At 38.8% G+C, this 23,112-nt stretch overlaps 1 protein-coding gene across 4 annotated transcripts in view; it reads right to left on the bottom strand.

Annotated features, from left to right (window-relative positions):
- The window catches only part of SEMA4G (semaphorin 4G), a 507,048-nt gene that overhangs the window by 461,979 nt on the left and 21,957 nt on the right, over positions 1–23,112 (bottom strand). For all 4 annotated transcript variants that reach the window (XM_075216263.1, XM_075216260.1, XM_075216261.1 and 1 more), the window contains one exon: positions 10,081–10,279. In XM_075216263.1, the coding sequence (XP_075072364.1) occupies positions 10,081–10,198 (118 nt within the window). In that variant the 5' untranslated portion in view covers positions 10,199–10,279. The remainder of the gene's footprint in view (positions 1–10,080; positions 10,280–23,112) is intronic.

Genomic DNA, 23,112 nt, shown 5'->3' with positions numbered 1-23,112 from the left:
AGAGGTCTTAAAATGTTGCTGATGACTGAATTACACTTTCTATATGATAGATAGATATAGGATATTATTATTATTCTTTATTTCTAGGGCGCCACAAGATTTCCACAGTGCCATATAGAAATCAGACAGTGAACCACTCAGGGTAAAACAGTAGCGAACAGTAAACAAATATACCAGTACTTCAATAGCTCCAAACATAGCTTGCACAGTGGAGCTGGAGGAGAAGAATAGATAGAGAGACAGGAGGGAAGAGGGCCCTGCTCGTAAGAGCTTACATCCTAAAGGGAGGTCAGACAGGAGGTATAATAGGGAGTCAGAGAGGATCAATCACAAGAGGAGCAAGTAGAGGGACAGGGGAAGAGAGTGGCGAGGCGATCAAGCATGGAGATGCTTAGGTGGAAGGGTGGTAGGCTGTAAAGAACAGATGAGTTTTAAGTGCCCGCTTGAAGGTGCAGTTTAGGGGACAGGCGGATGGAGCGTGGGAGGTCTTTCAAGTGGAGGGGGCAGCCCAGGAGAAATCTTGGACCCTGAAGTGGGATGAAATGATCAGAGTGGAGGAGAGACGACAATCATTGGCCGAACGGAAAGGAGTTTGGAGATGTATGGGGCAGTGGAGTGGGAGAGGGCCTTGTAGGTGAGGGTAAGCAGTTTCAAGAGGATTCTGTAGGGGAAGCGGAGCCAGTATAAGGCATGGCAGAGAGGGCAGGAGAGGAAGAGGAGTCTTGCAGCCGAGTTAAGTATAGACTTGAGGGGAGCGAGGTGGAACAGGGAGAGGGTAGGATAGGGCATGGCAAAAATGTAGGCAGGAGAGGACAACAGACAGCCTGTGTTTGTGGTCATCTTCAGACCGCAAAGTAGCCGAAAGTGATCCGCATATTAGATTTCATATTAAACGGATGCCATCCTAGTCAGAATTCTACATAAATATGGGCTAGCCATGTTGCTCATAAGAGTTTATATATATTTTTTTTTGTGATATTCCATAGCTATCAAATTCAGAAAATAAGTTATTTAGCTGTAATAAATGAATAGTTTTTCAATATATTGCCCCAAAAAAAAGAAATCAAATGCTGGTCTGGAAAACCTGATGACAGCCAGTAGACAGTATGAGAGATCATCAGCTTATTACATTAATTGGACTCCATAGGATTTGGCCATTCGGCCCCCAGGTCCTGATCTCAAGCTACTAGAACTGCCGTGCGTCATACAATAAATTAATTACTATTGCGCAGAAATCAAATGGCAAAAATAAATTAAATGGTAAAAATAAATAAAACTAAAAACAGACCACCTGTGAAGGTGACCAAAAAAAAACGGCACATAGAACAGAGAACAAAACGTCCGTAGAGCTGTCTAAATATTGAAGAACTCATATTTCATTCAAAAATATTTTTGAGACACAATTTAGCTACTTGACATTTACATCCGGCACCAGTTCTTTAATGCACTGAACTAAAAAGAAAAAAAAAGTGCTTAAAAGGAAAGCTTGAAAATGGTTTATAAGCCTTTCTTTGTTGCTTTGATGGTTGTAGTTGGTGATTAGTTTTAATGGGCCGGTTGTTTACACATGGAGGAGAGAGCCTGATGTGACAGTCATTCAGGAGTGATCTTTGATCAGTTGCAGAGCTGTTACATTAATTCCTTATTTTCTATGTTCTGCTATTATTAACATGCAGAGTGACTTCATCATACCTGTGATATGTGTTATACATTTTAGCATTTAAAGATTTTATATTCATTTGTGTCTGCTGCTGTGAACTTTGTAAATTGGAGGTATGGGATCCATTATCTGGACTACTTGGTTTATGGTTTTCAGGATAAGGCATTTTTCCAGTAACAAGGAGTATAAATGCCTCGGGTATAAAACATTTAATAATTACCCCTATCTTCACCCACACTGCCCCTGGTATTCCCACCTCCTTGGCATGGTGATCACATCTGTATATTTGTACCGAGAAGCAGCATTTAATAAATTATGCCATTCAAAACTCTCTGGAAAATGGATTTCAGGGTAAAAGATCAGATATCTGTACTGTGTATTCAGCACAATATTTTAATCAGTAATAACTTGTTTTACTTCTGTGTGCCAAAATCCACTCTTCGTGCCGCTGGAATACAGATAGAAAACAATTCCAAACGAGTACATCACTCCAACATGTTATGCACATAAGGCAACTGGTTTTCTAGTCTACGGGAGAGGGAGAAGGAGAAGCACTGACCAACTTTATTTTGCACCTCTAGAATGCCTGCTGAATCTCGCTACACCTTTGATGCAGTGGAAAAAAACAGCAAAGCCTCTCTGGAAAAAATAGTACATCAAGAAATCCCTATGCAACTTACCTAAGTTTTATCGCAGAGTACCAAATCGCTTCCCATCTGTGATATACAACTAACCACCAAGCTCGCCCACACCATTACAATCAAAACAGAATTGCAGATCACTAGAAAACAAGCTGGCTGCTGACTGTACTCAGGATGCGGTCATCCGCATAAAAAGTTTCCAAGTGCTGGACCGGTACAGAGACATAAGACGTAGCGCTATCGCCATCTTTCAGGGCTATTCCATACATGTGCTTGGAGAATAGGTAAAAAACGCATGAAAATTTAAGCGTGCTTTAGGAATGTATTTTTTAACATGTTTTCCATGCACTTGTCATGCATTGGTCTTTCCCCAACAGTCTACTGCCCTAGTAGAGTGTGTTAATGCATGAGAAATTAGGTCCTGTAAAATGTGTGGTTAAAGTTTAAGAAGGCCATAGTGGAAACAGGGTCTTTGCTTCTTCCTAAAGGTTAAAAGTGCATAAAGAGCAGATAGTTGTGAATGAACCCTCAAGTTAGGAAAATAACAGTAACGTATCAACTAAAAATGTTATTACAGTTTAATACAATGTAAGATAAACAAGAGGCTTAGTTTTTCCACCTGTGTAAAATAGCTCTGTGCCAAGTCTGGAAATCACTGTTTGTGCGAGGGAACTTTCACTTTAATTTACTACTGAACTGGGCACATTCAGCAGGAATCTATTCCAGTCTTTATTGGCATTATAGGATAGAAGGAATAAAATATTGCCTAAAAAGGCAGAAACATTATCACAGACAGAGGGGATCTTTTATCACAAAGGTAGAAAATGCGATTTCTGCCAGGTGTGTGTTTAAGTGTAGGCTGGCGGCCAGTGACAAAGACATAGGCATTCTTGTAAGGAAGGCATGCACAACCTTTTGTGGGTTGAAAAGAGCATTGAGACATATTACTCATTTGCAGGGGCCACAATAAAACTTAAAACTAGTTTAAATATGTGAAGTACATAGAATTTACAACAGGAATTGCAGTTATGCCACACCTCTCAACATTGTTAAAAAGTCCCCATAGAGACATAAGTGTGTGTGAACCACAACAAACTGTTAGAGGGGGGGCACGACCATCCCATGTAGTGAATGTGGTCACATGACATAGGGTGCGTCCTAAACCAATAAGATTTCATAATCAATGGACAATACAGTCAACAATCTTTTTCACCGACATGTAGCATCACATTCACCTGTTATTTTCTACATAAGATACAGTGACCCTATGTACCCTTCCTGAGAGTATTAAGGAGATTAGAATTTCACACTGTAACATCATTAAAAGGTATAGCTTGGTGCTTTATAATTAGCTATTATGATTTGCAGTTTTAACCAAAGAAACTGAAGGTTTTGCTGTCCAAAAAGTACCCAAAACCCAGTTCCCCAGTGAAGCCTGAATAAGCCCGTTTGAGGAGCAGATCAGCATAGGAACCACCATAATGCTTCTTACCCCAACTCAGCTGTACTTGTAGGGCAACGGAAGCAACACTCCTGAGCTGACCTGTCACTCTCACAAGGAGGCAGAGAAGACACAGGCGAGGGAGACAGAAACTGAAGAGGAAATGTCACAGGAGGTGGGAAATTACAGTGGTAGACGGGGATTCATTGGGACTGCATTTTATCCTTCCACCTGACACCCTGTTATCGCCTCATGGATCTTGTTACCTGGCACAGACTCCTCTCTTCTGTGGGTTGTTTAAAATAAAAACAAGATAAACCCCAAATTATAGGCAAGTTTGAATTTTGCATGGAATATTTATTTAATTAACACTGGAAAACACAGATTGTTTGCTTATGGAAAAACAAAACTAAAATATTAAACATTGAATTGGCCATAAAACAAACATTAAAAACCAGAAGCCCTATAATAACAAAGGACAGATTAAAATATACATCAGAGCCTCTAACATTTCATCTTAAAGTCAACCAAAAAACGCTTTCATGAACAAATCATTCTATATGGAACAGTATAACCATGCATATGACCTCCCTCACACACTCTAATAATAGTTTTCATAGGTGCCCTTGGCAGTCTTCCTCCTTGGACTATATATTTCTAATCCGCTAAGTACTTGAGCATTTTTCTGTAGTATTCCAATTGGTCATATTTACTTTGTAGCGAAGGCTTTAATAAGAAGAGAAACACATCAGAAGCAGCGAGGACTAAAAGATTGCATCACAAAGTACTTAGTACAAATCATTGGTTACCAAACACAAGTATCTGCTAAATAGGACTCTACAGCAGTAGAACCTTGTGATTTGAGAGACTCGTTATTGTCACTTCACTAAACGTCTCTGGAAATGTACAGAGCAGATTGGATGATTATTACAAAATGATGGTACTACTGGTGTAACCAGCCTTTCAGGGGGTGTAACAGAGGACACTACATTCAGCCCTTTCCATTCAATTCAGACAACTTTAGCAAATAGAAGAGGTTATGGCAGTGGTTCCCAAACTGTGCACCTGAGATCTCACAGGGGTGCCTCGGCCAGGACCACTGCAGGAAAACCAGATAAGGTCTATTCACAGAGTGCATGTTTGAGGCTGGTGAGCGAGTCATAGGTCTCCTAGCAGACCTGTCTATCAGTGTCCTCGTTGTAGTAATACCCTCTTCTCTCCCACTCTATGAAAGGATAGGAAGCCATGCAGTCCTGAAACTCTGGATTCCCAAGTAGAGGAAGGTGACCAGAGACATAGGGGTTGAGATGAAACATATGGCGGAGCAAATGCCAAAATTTGTGTGTGGACATCAGCAAAGGAATATGGATGACATGATCCGGTACTTCTTGATCACAGAGGTGTAGAAACGCTATCCAATTGAGATCAGGGATAAAACTTTTTTCTAGCGAGGTACAAGTATAAATTTCGGTATTTTCTAACCTCTCAGGTAGCACAGGAGTGACATATTTTGAGGAATGATGCATTTCAATGGAAGCAGCAGAAAGATATTGGAATGAAAGATTCATGCCGTAAAATAGGTTCCTACAGAGCTCTACTACATAGTTTTTGGCCCATATAAATTTTCACAGGAAAAAATACTTTAATGTACATATACTAAGAACTGTGAACTAACCGATTATGAGCAACTCTTTGTATCTGAACATTATTACTGAATAACCCACTCTCAGGGATGGATTACATGTGACAAGCCTTTTGGCACCATGCTGCCATGTGTCTGAAAGAGATGTCACATCAGATTCACATGGCTGCAGTGATCTCAAACCATGTTTGTTTAGGCAGCTCCTGGCAACATGACCAGCAGAGAAAACCCTAATTTGTATGCAGCCCTTCAAAACCTGTTTACGGTTTGTAATTGGAACTATAGTTATCTCCATTCTAATGATTGATTGTGGTTAACTCACAATTCTACACCTACCAAGAATGATTCATGTGACTCACACTTGCATCTTGTTCAGATCCAAAGCTAAACTGAAAAACGGTCACACGATAAGGGAAAAAAATCATCATTAATGCTCACTGTACATTAGTCCTCAATTATATGACATAAGAAAAACAATTAGAACTCACTGCTGTAAATAATAAAAAAAAAAAAAACAAAACAAACAAACAGAAGACACAAAGAGACTTCTCTAAAATTCAGTGTTGATAGAGGAGTGATACACAATTTTCAATAAATATATATCACACACACATACATATACACACACACACACACACACACATTGTTTCTTTTATTTTATTTGTAATAGTCAGTTATTTTATTTGACATAGTTTGATTTAGGGAAACCACACTGGCCTCTTCTACTTAACTCTTGCTCCGCCTTTACAAATATTTGAAATGGTATTCAAACCTAATTTATACTTTTTCTATCTTTCCTCAAACATTGGTGAAGTATGCAATGCATACTTGCTAAATTTCTGATGCTCCCCCTCCAGGAGTGGTGGTCAGGTGGTAAGTGTGTGGTGCAACTAATAGTGTCATCTTCACGTGGCGAAATGCGTGATGACAGCATTGCATCACAGGGTCAAAATGGCGTGACTTGCCCCGAACTGTGTCTTTGAGGTACCCCAACAGCCCACTTCTCCAGGCAGTGGGTAGGATGCAGGAAGGTGGGCTGCTCGCCGGGTGAGGTACCCAGAATTCAGGAGTCTCCTGGACATTCTGGAAGAGGGGGAGTGGGCAAGGATGATGTAATGTGTACAAAGCGCTTCCTCATTTGTTAAACTGTTATTTTGTCTTCTGAAATCAAATATTTGAGTGAATGATGCAATGAAAACAAAATTACTGGAACAATGTATCCAATTCATTTGATTAATAAAACATGGGAGGTTCTATCAACTTTAACTTAAATATTTCTGCAGAAGCTCGTTATGAATTCAAACACATAGCTAAAACTGCATGTACCAGAACCAAAACTGACTATATATCACCCCCCTCATAATCCTGGAATGCGTTACCCTGTAAATGCCCTCCTGTCTTGTACAGCTACCAAGCCCTGTTATGTGGATATGGGTTACAGATTACTCAATACCAGTCTCTGTTCTAAAAGCTGAGATGAATCTAACACACTGGTAATATTTAATAGCAAGTAGACAGAACACTACATCTAAGTGGAAGCCATCATAATATTGTAACTCACCTTGACAGCTTTATATAAAAGATAATTATATATGTCAGGTGTTTGATATTGTTGAAGAGAAGACATATTTTAGAACGGTGCTTGATCAGTTTTCTGTCAGTAAAGATAAGCATGACCGACCGCATGTATAGATCTAACTTAAATTTTAATAGGCATCACTTGGGATACCAGACAAGTGGCCATGCTACTGGAGAGGGCTGGACCTCTGAGCCTCTATCCCTAAAAGGTCATAGGCAAAAACATATGTACAGAACAAAACACAGCTCACCTAAATACTGACAAACTGAAGGGAGTTAGCTGATTCTCCCATACACAGTGTAAATGAAATCCCAGTGTTTGACCTTTTACTACTACTAAAAAATAAAATAAAAAATAAAAAAAATAGCAGAAATAGATAAGAATAGGAAAAAATATATTTTATGCTATTAATGGGTTTGAAAAGATGCATTATTGATATAATAAAGTATTTTTTCCTGTTATCACCATCCTGAGATTGGCGATAACAGAAGGCTTGACTTTTACCACAGCGATCCTTGTTGAATAGGATTGCTTTGCAAGGGGAAGTTTCACTGGCAAGACCCAGTGAATCTTTACGCTGACGGGGGTACTGCCATCGCTGGAGGTAACCTCATGTTGATATGATGAAGCACCTGTTTTTGCCAGAGATAGGGTGTTCAAAAAGAGCCCTTATTCCCATTTTTTCCTTTAATCTGTATGCATGTGGATTCCGTAATCTGTGAACCAAGCACTGGAAATAGAAGAGGAGTGAAAAATAGGAGTACTAGAACAACCATTATGATACAATTATCAGTAAAAACAAGTAAAAAAAATAATGGCTAGAAGATAGAGGGTTCAGGGGAGATAACAGAATAATATAATTTTCTTTCTGGGCAATAGATTAGACAGGACAAGTTGCAGCATAATGTCATTTTGGACAATGGTTTATATAAAATGACCAGTGAAGCTGGAAAGAGCTCAAAATCAGCAATACAGTCGATAAGGAGGATTAAAGAGCTTCACTATGAGTTAAGGCTGGGTTCATTAGTTTTGTTTACTTAGAAAAAAGCCTAGGAAAATATAAACTAATTGTTTCTATAGATTCAAGGTCAGCAAGAGAATCTCCATCCACAATCTGTATAGGTTACATGAGATCAGTTCTTCACATAAAGATACTGAATTCACTTCCAATTACATTGTGCTGGTAACACAATCAGAAAAAGGTTAGACGCTACAGGGAAAATATACCTTGTTAAAAAAGGACCAGTCCAAATGCAACTTAATAAAATAAAACTCATCTTATTAAAGCAACAATCACATGAAAAATCAAGGGTGTTTATAACATAAATCACTGAGGCAGGCTATAATAAGAACGTTGGTATTTACCATTTCCCGTTTTTATTTTCTTTAGGCTACTATTAATGATTTATTATTCTGGCCTACCATGGCAACCACAGTCACATGGCACATGATGTAGTGAACCGAGAGACTTTGGAACACTCCTCTGAACTCTGTCTGCACTGTAACATCTCCTTCACCATCCTATGCCATCACCTGACATGTTGAAATCTGTGAGCTTGTGTCTGTGTAGTAGACTGACTCTGCCTGGCAGCCATTTTTGTTTGTCAACCAGAGAGCTTTTGAAAAGGGAGAGAGAGAGGGAGAGAGAGAGGGAGAGAGAGAGAGAAGGAGAGAGAGAGAGGGAGAGAGAGAGAGGGAGAGAGAGAGGGAGAGAGAGAGACAGGAAGGGAGAGAGGGAGGGAGAGAGAGGGAGGGGGGCAGGCATACACACATATATACACGCTTTCTGCAGTCATCACACTTTAAGCATTACAACTGTATTAAATATTTCTACAGTGATTCATCAACTATTCAAACTAGAATGATTAATGGCACACATTTAATTTGGCATACTTCTGTGTATTCAATCTTATCACATATGTACATACACCTACTTTCCTCCCCCAACACAATGATAAAACACAATAATGTAATGTATGTGTCAACAACTTGTGGTGTACCTGGAATGATCAACCACTTTATCACAAAGTGCAAACAAATAGAAACAAACATGAGCCAAGTGAATTATTATGACCTGCGTTAACCTGAAGAATTCACCAAGACTACTAATTATATAGGACAGGGTTACAGACATTCAAGAAAAATTGGGACGTTTATATACGTCAGTTAGGAAAAAAGTAGACATCAGTAAAATGTTGTGGTCCACCCAAAACTACTAAACTGATTAATGAGACACTAATAGATTGTTATCCCCACCTTTGCCTTGCTGGTTCCCCTTCTCCGCTGGATAACGTTACTACTTTTACTTTTGGTATAATACAACAATTTATTGGTAATAATCTTGTCATGTGCCGTGTACAATAATAACACCAACATCTTATGGGAAGTTAGAGGTTATAGCCCCTATTTCCCATTGATATTCTATACTTTTCTTTATATTGTCATGTTTCCTTGAATACCGATGTGATGAAATCACTATACATAATTAATATCGATGTACTTTCATCAGTTTAAGCATTGTAAAGTGAAATAATAAACACAAATACCTAATATACCCAACTTAAAAAACAAAAAAAAAACAGAAAAAAAACAAAGTTCTTTGTAATAAAAAAGAAAATCCAACCTTAACTTGACTATAATTTTTAATTTCATGCCAAAATAGAAGCTTATTTAAGCAACCAAATATTCCTTATAGCTCTAACCTGATTTTAGATTTGTCAGTAGCAATAATTACTTGGCTCCCTGCTTCCCTTTGGGAGACAAGTCTTAACACATCATTACCAACGGTGAAGAAGCTTTCAGAAAATAATTTGCAGCCTTTACATTGGAAGATCATCACAGCTCCTTTCTAGATAAGTGATCTGCATAAGGACGCTCATCATCATTAACAGCGACAATTCAATCTCCACAAACACAAAATGCTGTTTCAAGCAAGTGCCATCGCTCCGATGCTCATTAACCAGTCAATAGCGTCTGATGGATGCGACTGACAGAGGTCTATCTATAATCAGCATATCGGCTCTGTCTGTCTGTAATGCATAAACAATGCCAGGATTTCACTGGGTAAATGATTCTCAAAAACACCTCTCAACAGAAATTTAATAAACACAACATTACCATTATATTTTACAGTTATCCTGGGAGTCGCTTCCATATCCGTAGTTGACCTCTTTGATGAATATCCAATAATTATTGCGCAAAATACCACAAAGTAACAAATCACGTGTTTCTTCATCTTCTCTTGCAAGATCCCTGCATTCACCGACCACAGCTACCGAGATTTGATAATGAGCCACTCGGTGCTAGTAAGTTCATCCTGAAAGATAAAATCATGTACGTGAGAATATGGATTATTCTGCAATTCACCATTTTTTCATTGCAACTCGCTCGGAAAACTGTAATAACAAATGGCAATACTAACATATAAAGTGACAAACAGAAATACAGCAGTGTATAGTGCAAATAAAATAATAAACACAAAGAGCAAACAAACATGTCATAATCAGAATAGATACACACCGAATACATCACTGAAAGGCTACTTTACTACGAAAACGTGAGCTGCATGCTTAGGCCGGTGACCAGGTCGTTCAACAACTGGTTTGTACGGCAGATCTCAAGAGCTCTCGTGCAGCCTGATCAAATATGATCATGCCATTAGATGGCTTAAATACTATGGGCCCAATTCATTAAGGAAAGTAAGTCAAAAGAAATGAGTACGGGTTCTCCTGGACAAAACCATGTTACAATGCAAGAGGTGCATATTAGTTTATTATTTTGCACATAAGTTAAATACTGGTTGTTTTTTCATGTACACTGAAATTTAAAGTTGATCTAGGACAAGCCCTACCCCAACTACACATCTGCTATCACATTTTAAATTTACCTCCCCCTCCAATGCAACATGGTTTTGCCAAGGTGCAAAGTTACAAAAAAAAATTTAGCTTTACTTTCCTTAATGAATCAGGCTCTATATGTTCGGATGACACATGCAGATTTTGGGTCAATTGCCACTTCTGTGCCTAGGTTTACATTAATGCAATTTACATCACCACGGATTGATATTTTACTTGTTAGGGAAGACTACATAGAACCTCTCTTTTACTACCAGTGAAAATTTAACTGTAGAATGCCAATCTTACAGTGTCTTACAGAATATTGAGTCACGCCTTTCTGCGGGGATCACATTGCATTGTGGAACCCATATGCAGCTAGCTTAAAGACCATAAAATCACATCTGTGGCACCCTAGAGATTTGACGCTCCTATTGTATCCAAGCCATTCACTATTCCACAAGTTAATGGTTTCAGTTTAAAATTTCCCAAAGTGCTTTTCAAAATTAGAAGCTATCAGAAAGACATTCTGGTTTTAACAGATATGGATGATCTGTGATTTATCCATGCACAGTAAGGGAAAGTTTCTCCAATTTGTATTTCAGGATTTTCTTGTTGTTTGTATCAGGCTTATTGGTTGTGTATTGTAAAAAGTGGATACAAACCAGAAATGAAGTTAGTTGGTTAGGAATTAAGCAAGCCAGTTGGAATAGGCCAAGTATGAACATAAAGTTGGTGATGGTGTTACATAGAGCACACCAAAATGTTCATAGGATAAGGGGAGATAGAATCAACCAAAATGTACATCATCAATTATTTTCTTTGCTGGTAAAACGTTTTATTGAGCATTAAACTGCTTTTCTCACTCATCTTCTAAAGTGGACATAAAATACACTGCTCTTAATGCCCATCAATTTTATTTACATACAATTATACGTGTCGGAAATTACAACACATAATTATAGTATCTAAAGACTGAAAATACATTATTACTTTACTTATACCACGGCTGGAATATCCACAGAGGATCGTGTGACTATAGTACTTATTATTTTGTGACTCGCATACTATATGTCTACCCCTATAAATCCCATCTTTGGCTAGTTAAAAAAAAAAAAAAAAAAGCCAACTAGCTATTTGATATTTTAGACTGAATCCTACATTCTACGGCATATTCTCACCTCTGAGACATTACATAGAAGCTGGAATTGTTGGACTGTTACTGGTTATTTCAAAACAAGGATTTGTCCTACTGCAACATGTCGTAGCTATACTTAGCATGGTACCTGGAGGAGTGGTCTTGTCACATCCGCTACATGACTTAATTTGTCCATACACAGGCCGATCCAAGCACTCAGCCAATCTGCCAGGCCGCTGCATCTCACAGCTGGTCGTTGTAAACGGCTGGATCATGCAAGGTAAAATTACTGTTCAATGTCAACTAACTGGATTTATTAGCTATCCTGGCTGACATCTGAACAAATGTTTATTGGAATTGTCAATCTCCCCTCCCCCCCGTACACAAAGAGAGCTGCAGACACTTAGCTATAAAAGAGTCATCAAAATTAAGGCATCTATGGGCAGAACAGTGGCAAAGTGATTGGCAATTCTGTCTCATAGCATTGAGGTCTTGGATTCTGACCAGGGCCTTATCTGTGTGGCGTTTGTATGTTCTTCCTGTGTTTGCAGGGGGTTCCTCCAAGAACTACAGATTCCTCTCACAGCCCAAAACCATAAATGGCAAAATGTACACTAGAGTGTGTGTGGTAGACTGTAAACACCAATGGGACAGGGACTGATGAGAATGATTACATATTCTTTACACAACACTGCGCAATATGATTGATGCCATATAAATAAATCAGTAATAATGGGCACCATAACTGTGTGCACGTGGTGGTAACTTTTGCACAGTTATGGTAATACGGTAAAATTTAGGTACTGCAATGTTGGTGTTACGGTCAAACTGGAAATTTGTCAGTGTTTACATATCTGCATCTTATAGAAGCTAAACTAAATAAAACTAATACATTGTCACATGCAATATATGGGAAGCTGAAGCAGACCAAAATGGGGTGACTAAAGGATATCAATGGCTCAGCATAGAGATAATATAAAAGGGAAACCGTAGCTTGTTATTGTACATGAGATTTACGGTAACACGTTAAGTTTGAGTTGACAGGCATCTATATGCAATCTGGTACACTATTTACCCCAAGTTCCTCTGTCTAGAATGTAATGAGTCAGAAATATACCATTGCATGCACATGATTACTGAGACTGTCACATTTTAAACTTTTTTTCCCCTTTTTTAAACCACAGAAAGAGAGACAATACTTGGCAGGAATGAAGTAGCATAAACCTCTCTAGCTAGCTTTTCCTGTGCATGACATGATGTTAATAGCATATATTAAAGATAAAATCTCACTTTACAAGAAAACTCCTAATAATATGCCATAAACCAGCAATAAAGAGAGCAAATTTTACCTCTTCCACCCATAAACTGTCCATGTAAAATTCACATGAGGGGCAAATGTAATTTTTAAAAAAAGACTGCTAAACCCCAACATTAACAAGGTATGTAGGTAAAATAAATTGTTCAGCGATAAACTAACATTATTTTGCGACTGTAGTGAAAAAAGGGTGTATAGCATTATGTCCTCACTTCATTACTGCCAGCTGAAGTCCCACCCACATCTTAAGGTCAGTGACCTAATGGGATCAGAGACCGATCAAAAAGCGGACACTGCACTAATTTAAGCTACTGTGACATCATTGTCCTGCTCCAGTGCATGAATCCACACAGCGCATTTCTACAAAGAAAGAAAGTGGCAGTCATTGTGTCTGCTGCTAGAGAAGCATCTCCCTCATAACAAGCCAACCTGCTCCTTAGGGGTAAAAGTATGGTGGAGATAGTTATAAACAGAAAATAAAATGTATTGCTGGTGCTGATGCATCATGGAAGGCATGCAGACCAAGCAATATACTATGTAGGAGGCAGCAAGGACTAATTATAAAGGCGATCACATGGCTACTTAATAGGGCCTCAAAAAACCTCCTTATACTAGGCTGTTCTATTCTAAGAAGAAACATTCACTGGACTAAACTAGTATTTTAATTAAATGTACAATATTGCAGAGAAAATAATTGCAATAGATTTTAGAAAGCGCCATTTGCTTGAAATATATGGCGTTGGGCTCATCTGCATTCTAGACATGTTTTCTACACTCCATAATCAAGTGTTCTGCTATCTTAGTTGCTAAAATGTCAAGAAGCTTTTTAATGGTGATGTAAAACTACCAAGTATTCCACGTGGTCTAGAGCACAATCATCAGGTTAAGTTTTATACCCCCCTTCACAGGTTTCCTGCTCTAGGAGATGTATGTCCCCATTAATGGAACTTTATTAAGCCAATCTGGTGCATGCATAAAGCACAATAAAATAAAGCGAAAAACAGAGAATTAATAATCCATGTTTCATTAAGCAAGCTAGAATTGGAAAACGTTTAAAGACCTTTAACTACAAAGAAATGCAAGTTGGAGAAATAAAATGTGCTAGCCGCCTCTAAGCTGTGTATTATTAGAATTAGTCATTAAAAGAAAGTGAAATCTAAAATGATCATTAGATAACACAAAAAGGTGAGCTGCAGAACACCAGCTGTGAATGGACTGCAAACACCAACACAATCTGCAATTAGCAGGAAAAGCATTCTGGGAACTGCTGTTCAACCACCACCTACCGGTGAACGTACTCATCGCCTACACACAGTGGTTCCGAGTAAACTGATAGGCTGCTTTCTCATGGATATTCGTGCCTCAGTTATATCATTGCTTCCTAGTGAATTAATGGGCTGCACTCTCTTGAACATTAGTACAGCTGACAAAATGGCCACCTCCGCTGTGAGTGACAAATACAGTGCAATGGAAATATTGGAAGTTTATATATGTGATAATATTCAGGAACACCTAGCGCATCGCCTACTACTGGCAAACAATTAATCAAAGTGCTCTATATCCAACATTTTTACAATTTAATATGTTAAAACAGCAGTGAATGGCTACGTATTAAAAATGTACAAATCTTAATCTTCCATTTTATTTGTATAATGGATATATTGTGCCCTTTAGAAAATCACAGTAACCAGATAACTGTAAAACAGACTCTTGAGGGGAAAAACAAAACAAAACAAAAAATTAGGCATACTTCCTAATTCCTAAACATGTTTTCTGACAACAAAAAAAGTGATCTTTATGCTTTATTATAAATCAAACTCATTCATAGATTTTAGTGCAGCTGGGGCTATCATGATAAACATTCAGAACAGCCTACATTACGCCTCAGTAGTAAAAGTTGTTCAGCTTGTGACTGCATGGGTAATCGCTCTATGAAACGGCATGTATTTGTCACACAGTAATGGAAAACAAAGAGCTGTATGTATTAGTGTACTCTAAGGAGAACTACATAACATGACACTTTCCCAAATTTGGCCTTTTTAATGCAGTTGTAACTACATGGATATTATATATATATATATATATATATATATATATATATATATTTATTTTCTTTATTTTTATAGCTCTAGTCTAAAAGTCATAGATCTATGCAACATTGTCTGTCCTTAAGTGTCCCCAGTGCTACCCAACCACATAACAAAGCAGCAAGCATTAGCCCAAATTTCATAGACTGGAAATTCTACAAAAGGGGAACTTACTAATACAGCGATGACCATTATGTGTATTTGTGAAGCATAAGTAATTTAGGTCAGACAGTCACGACTCCCATTCACCCCCTGCTCTTTCATGAACGGGTGGTGATAATAATGGAGAGGTGTCTCCAGGAGACAGGAGTTGTATTGGGGGTGGCCTTTCAGAAATGATAAATAACCCTGCCCCCACATATGGCCACATCCATTATTGCGCAGACACACATTAGTGTGACAGTGGCACACCACTTTTAGGAGGGGACCTGGACATGTAACGATTTTTAAAAGTTAAACGTTGGCAGACGTGGTATTTTTGTAACTTTGCATAGCTGCGAAAGCGTCTGTGCTGTAGCAAAATTTCATAAGTTTGCTCATCTCTAGCTAAAGATATCCTTAGCCGATCTGAGCATACAAAAAAAATAGATTCTGCTAAATCTCGGGTATTAAAATATTCCAATTTCATACCATTTTGTAGGCTGATGAATTAGTCACAAGAATGCAGCATATCAATTTACCTTATTAGTTTAGTCACCAGCCACATGACAGAGTCACAAACAGGGTAATTTCTACTTTATGCAAACATCTGACTGCCCTGGTATAATCAAGTCATCTGGAAAGTCAACTTTCTTCACAATGTAAGGTATTATGCAGTCTTGTGAGTAATAACAAACAAACAAAGTTAAACATTCTCAAGACAAAAAGTAAAATGAAGTAGTATTTACGTTTTGTAAACTGGTAGACGTTACAAATCGGCTGATGTCAAAATTATCCAGCAGAGAATAGCCAACTAATTTCTGCACTAACCAGTTTTAAATGGTATAATTAGGTGTGCTTCTCGGCTAAGATCAGGTATAGATGCCCATGTACACAGAGGGGCTTAAAGGAGCCCCCTGTAGGCGATGGGCCGCCACCTGGTCCTCTGGCCATGTGTCCTCTGGTGGTGTTAGGAGCCTGAGGTACTGATGTGTCCAGGGTAAGTGCAGGATCAGGAAGTGCCTAAAATTTCACTGGTGATGGATCATGTGGACACCACGAGCACTAATCACTGGCCTTTTCAGCATCATCATCTATTTATATAACGCCACTAATTCTGCAGTGCCGTACTGAGAATGCACTCATATCAGTCCCTGTCCCAATAGAGGTTACAGTCTAAATTCCCTAACACACAGACTAGGGTCAATATGATCGCAGCCAATTAACCTACCAGCAGTTTCATGCTTTTTGTTGGTGTATCTCGTGTGGCACATTTTTTGAGGGGTTTAGTTATTGACCCTTATGATCGACCCTCTTCCCAAGTCATCAGAGGCTCCCCCTCCTTCTGGGGGGGGGGCTTTCTCACATCGGTAGGCCTTCAGAGGTGTGAAAGGGGCCTACCCGAGTCTTGCGGAGGAGGCCTGAAGACCCTTGCCTCTCAAGGAGTATTTTGGCCCCAGACGTCAGGGATGTTAAGGGGCTGTTTGTATCATCTGGACACTCCATTCTGTACACCGCAATCTATCAGCGGGACCGCTACGAGTGACTGACACCATTATCCACGGTTCACATAAATCGCAAGTATTAATCCCACCAGTGTGTGGGATACATATGAACCAAGTACAACTTCTCCATTAGGTATATTATTTATATTATACCTCCCGTTATCGTTATACTACTTTAACATCAGGACGTGACTATTCACGTCTATCCCTAATTTAGGATTCATTCGAGACATCATGCAATTGTGATTAAACCGTGGGCAATACTTCTGTCAAATAGGAACACGTTTTAACATCCGAATATCCACCCATTGGACTTTTAGACTGTATCTCTGAAATACGAATCTTGTATCCATTCGGCTGCACCACAAACAATTATCTTGGCATTGGACTCTTTTTAGCTCATTCAAGTATATGTAATTTTAATCCTTGGAATTAATTTATTGTCTCGTCATCTCTGACCTTGGTCTACCCAGGGCAGCACATGTACATGTATTTATATGTTTTAGAACTTATTCCATTGTCTCTTATCCTTTTCAGCTTACAATGTATAGGGATCAATAAAGAAGTTATTTTACGCCATAGAGTATTGTTCAATTAGTAGAGGCTACCCACTACCATACATCTGGTACACCATACAATACATATTATTATTACAATCATTTAGTCAGTGAGCGCACAGGAAAACCTTTGCTTCTAAGGGGCCCTCCCTAGCTTTAGTGAAGGGGGGCCCTCCCTAGCTTTAGTGAAGGGGGGCCTGAAGACCATTTTCCCTCTCTGGGGCCTTCTGGCTCATGGGGGATGGGGAGAAATAAGGCTCTTTCCCTTTAGGGGCAGATCCACAAGTCCCAAGCCCCTAGCACAGTCACAAACTGCTCTGGGTGATTTGGCGCACACACCTCAGGCTTCAATAATAATAATAATTATTAAAAAAAAATGGTGTGCCCATTTGAAATCAGGCATATAGTCTATACTGAAAATTACATACCTCCCAATGGCCTCTATTTTATGTGGGACAGTCTCTATTTGTCCCACAGATCAGGACTATTCTCCAGATTTGAGGTGTGTCCCTTCAAAGCAGCACATACTAGCAGCATTGTAGGGAAGTTTTTAGGGGAGGATAATAGGACTAGGCGCAGCCAACGCTTTTGGAAGCGCTGGACATTCCCCCTGGTGACATAGCACACCCCAACAGTGATGTGCTCTATAGATTATTTGCCATTCCATGTGCTATTCTGTAATCAGTGTTTTACTCATATAGCTATAAGTAACATATGTTTCCTTGTACAGCTACGAGAGCACCAGTTTAAATTCATGTCCCCAAATGTATTTACCACCATCAGTTCCTAAGTGCAGTACAGATCTACTAGTAAACATTCTTTTCTAGTAAAAGTAAATATTGCACAACTGAAAGCCCTCTGACATATACACAAGGATTTTCTAAATATGCACATTGTAAAATGTTATTACAATGGGTAAACATTCCCGCCTCATGGTTTGGGCACTTACCATTCTGGATTCAAAACATGCATGCATAATTATATATATATATATATATATATATATATATATATATATATATATATCTATCTATCTTTAAGTATACAAAGTAGACCATACATACAAACTTAGATAGCCTTAATTTAGGCTAAATATTTTGATGTGTGTGTGTGTAAGAGAGGGAGTTTTGGAAGGCCCCCTATACAGCATACATGGATTGTGGTCTGAATCTCCAACTTTCTTCCTTCAAGTTATTACATGTTTTCCAGAGCCGCAACACAGGATTCTTCCTGGAATCATCCCTCATTCTCAAATATTTTAGCATGTACATTGCAACTCCTGCCATATATAAATTTAAGATTTAAGCGTTAAAATTCTACGTTTAAATTTTAACGCTTAAGGCTACGTTTAAAGTGCACATTGCAGTGCACTTTTTAAAAGCCTATTTTCACTTTAGTACTTTTGATGTACGTCAACACAATTGAATTTTACATTCATCTCAATGGTACACAATAAGATGCAGTTATGAAGCGTTTATACATATGCACTTGGCTTGAACGAAAAAAATTCTTGTTTTGTCACAGCTGCAGGTTTAAAAAAAGTTGATTGAATACAGGTTTGTATACATATCTAAACACATAAAATACATACATCGACAGCTTATAGACGTTTTTACTTAGTTGTTTTTTTTAATTGCAGGTTAAAATGTAATTGCATAAGCCGATATGTGTATACGAACTCATAAGGTTTTAACGGTAGTTTAAACAGCGATCAACATATCATTATTCTTGTTAACTGCAGCCGTACACACAGGAACTAGAAAGAATATAGGTGTGCGAAAACACTTTCTTGGTTAATCTGTCTGCACAAATATATACGTATGAAACAGACATTAGAGCACACGTGAATAAAGAAGGTACTGCGCAAAATATATATGTAATAGTGTTCATACAACGCTAGAGGTTTTTCATTTATTTCTTCAAGGCCCTACAAGGAATTTGTATGTTTCGACCCTGTGTTTGTGTGGGTTCTCCATGTACTCCGGTTTCCTCCCAATGACTACATATCCTTTATACAGCAATGCACAATATGACTGTCACTAAATAAATATAATAAATTAATAATTATGACAACATGAAAAAAAAAAAAAATGCTTCATGGAAACCATAACAACATTTTTCACTCATCAGTGTCCTATGAAAGGAAAAGTTTTGGAATTGTCCACTTTAAATATACGTTCTGGGCCTGCACATTAAGACATAGATGTCTGCGGCCACAGGGGACGCCTTCAGCTGTTAGGACAAGGTGCATTTTATTTCAGTGAATAAAACTGAATCATCGATTTGATTTTTACAATATACTAATGATAACTTTAGGGCCTGCAACCTCAGGAGAAAAGTGACTGATGCGCAAAATTCCTAAAATAGAAGCACACTGATGTCACACTTGATGCAGGTTGCTATGGCAACAGTATGCTCCCTCTGGTGCTTAGTGATGCCCCTGAGCAGCATCTGCAATCTGTGTGTATATCCCTTCAGGCTGCCCCTGCAGATGTCCTCCTCCTCTCTACCTCTACAATGTGCACGTGGCATGTGGCATAGGAGGGAAATAAAATAACAGTGGGCAGTCATGTCACCATACAAAATTTTGTCTACAGAAAATTTTATCACTTGGCAGTAGGCAAATATTCACTGCTCTGTCAATTCCATGACTGTATCATTGTACATAAAACACTAGGGAGAGTTGATGGTGCTAGTTTAATTTCTGTGAGCTATAAAATACAAATTCTAATAATAAAAATAATTAAAAAAGCAAAAAAACAAAAACTCTCTACCTTACCGACAGAAAGCTAGATTATGGAAATATTTTGTGCGTCTGGGATCCTCAGGTTAAAGGAGCAGTGTCAGACAACATGGGATATGTAACATCATTCTGTGACTCTGTAGATGTCCATTGACTCTACAATTCCAGAGCCGCGTGTCGTCCAGATAGGACAGGTTCTAATGAGTTTGTGGTTTCCTGCTAAATGCTCAGAGCTGGGGAAGTCTACACTTCCTTACTACATGGTTTAATGCTATGATGTTGGGAGGATATCCTTACCCTCATGATTTGGCTTGGAAATGTGCAAAACTAAGGAGATGAAGGGAATCATGGGACTGAAGTTGAACCTACCCCAATCGTTCATTAGAACTATTTCACTCTCTCATTAGTATATGATTTTTCCCACAATTATTTTCCTCTCAACAACTAATAAATTCACTGTCCAAAGATTATACTAATTTCCTAAGAAAAAAACAATCTAATGTCTATAGTACCTGGGTTAAACCATATTTTGACTTTTACGAAGACCAAAAGTCCTTCCCCCAAGCTTCAGTCAACAACCCATTACACTTTATTTTGACTTTCGTTGAAAACATTTGGCCAATTTATGCCATTAGGATGGAGAGTCCCAGTAACAGATTATGGGCCTTATAAGAATACAGGAAGTAAATCTGTATTTCAATGTCATAGCTCTATCTGTAGTCTCGTTCAAAATAATAAAATTAAGTAAATAAACATGAGGTTCTTAGTACACATTATGAGGAAACTGTGGATGCACATGGGAGAGACGGTGTGAAGAAAGTCCTAGTGAAAATAATAATAAATCTCTCTTTACCATTATAATGTTCCCCCTTGTGTGCTTGTCTCCCTTACCCATGCTCAATGTGTTTCTTCCCTCCCTCCCCGTGAGAGCAGAAATAAGCTCAGGAACCCCCACCACGCATTTCTTAAGCTAATCTGTCTCTTGCACAAAAACTCTTTAAAACTTAATTTACAATCAAATTTCAGGCTTTTCCACTTTTAACTGAAAAAGTCAGTTGCATTACTGATGAAACGCGTCGATCTTTTCACATCTACCATTGTTGCAATACACATTGGTTTTGCTTAGGACTGGATTTTATTCTCAGCTTCTCTTTTTGCTCATCATCCTATTATTTGGATGCCATTATCCCTCATACAATATATGATGCAGCGACCCAGATTGTGGACATTATCTTTGGCTGCCAAGTTTTCCAACAAGGAAAGATCCTCCCTAACAGCCACCACAGCATATTGGGCGAGATTGAATTTAAACTATCTTACAGAACGTGCTCCCCATCAAGGGTTTATGATTGTGGGTCTCACTTTTTGACTGTAGACATCAGGAAGACAGGAACCTTTTCACCTTGACAGCCACTATGCACATTTGGCGAGATCGAACTATATTTTCAACTACAGAACAAGGCAACCATACATGAGAAGCTCATTTCCTCTCTTATTTCAATCAATTAGGACCCCTTTTATGACCACCACACAACGCAATAGCAGACTTTTGCACACTTAGTGGACTGGCCACTCACTGCGAGTTTAATCAACTACCATAAATGGTGTTGTGTACATAGCGGAGTTACATATGTATTCATTGGTCATGACATTTGATTATCTACTTAGCGGTCCACTGTGATATATAGTGTATATTTTATACATGTCTTTCATTTTTATTACTCATATTGATTTTGTTTTGCTATTTTACTAAATAATTTTAATTTGATAATAAATTATTTCAGACTTCATACAAGCATCCTGCAATTACATATTTTTTTTATTATTTTTGTATTATATATTGCTTGGCGTACCTTTCTTTATTCACTTTTAACTGAAAACGTCAGGAAAGCCCTCCAGGTGGGGGTTCTGGCTTTCCAATTAAAACAAAAACAGGAATCCCTAATTATAATGTGCCTTCTCTATATTGGAAGAATCTAGAGACCCTTTAATAAACCATTAAGATGGAACATTCAAAAACTTTACAGAAATCAAAATTACACGTTAATATTGGCTGTACCATCCACGGCCTGATCATTTCCGGTCTTGATTACTGCAACCTCCTCCTTACTGGCCTCCCCGGCACCCACTTCACTCCTCTGCAGTCCATATCAAATACTGCAGCAAGACCAGTCTTCCTCTCTCGCCGGCCTACATCTGCCTCTCCTCGGTCAAGCACTGCACTGGCTCCTCCTCTGCTACAAAATCCTCTTCAAACTCGTCACCCTCACCTACAAAGCTCTCTCTAATTCCACTGCTCCTTAGGTCTTCAACCATTCATTTATACTCCCTCTCGCCTCCTTCGGTCAGCTAATGATCGTCGTCTCCCCTCTCATCTGCTCACCACATCTCACTCCCGCATCCCTGATTTCTCCCGTGTTGCCCCAATTCTGTTGAATTATCTACCTTGTACCACCAGGCTATCTCACAGCCTGCTTAATTTGAAACACTCCCTTAAAACCTACGTGTTCAGGAAAGCCTACTCTTCCTTTGACGAACCCATCCCCTGCGCCCCACAACCTTCCCCTTCTTGATCAGTCATAATATTTCTCACCCTCATCCTCACTCAATTAATCTTACATCCATGACAAACTCCGCTTTGTGTCTCTTGTTAGTCTGTCCCTTCCCTCTAGATTGTAAGCTCCCGCAAGTAGGGCCCACTTATCTTCCTCCTTCTGCCACCTTTGCCCCCAGGTACCCCTACATCATTTTTACACCTAGTCACTAGGCTCCTGTCCTTGGTCTCATCCTCTTCCTTGCCTTCGCACTTGCATGCTCTGATCCTATTAGCTGC

This window comes from Mixophyes fleayi, chromosome 6 (genome assembly GCF_038048845.1).
Source record: "Mixophyes fleayi isolate aMixFle1 chromosome 6, aMixFle1.hap1, whole genome shotgun sequence".
Lineage (NCBI taxonomy): Eukaryota > Metazoa > Chordata > Amphibia > Anura > Limnodynastidae > Mixophyes > Mixophyes fleayi.
Note: the sequence above shows the minus strand (reverse complement) of the source record. Positions and strands in the feature narration are given on the sequence as shown.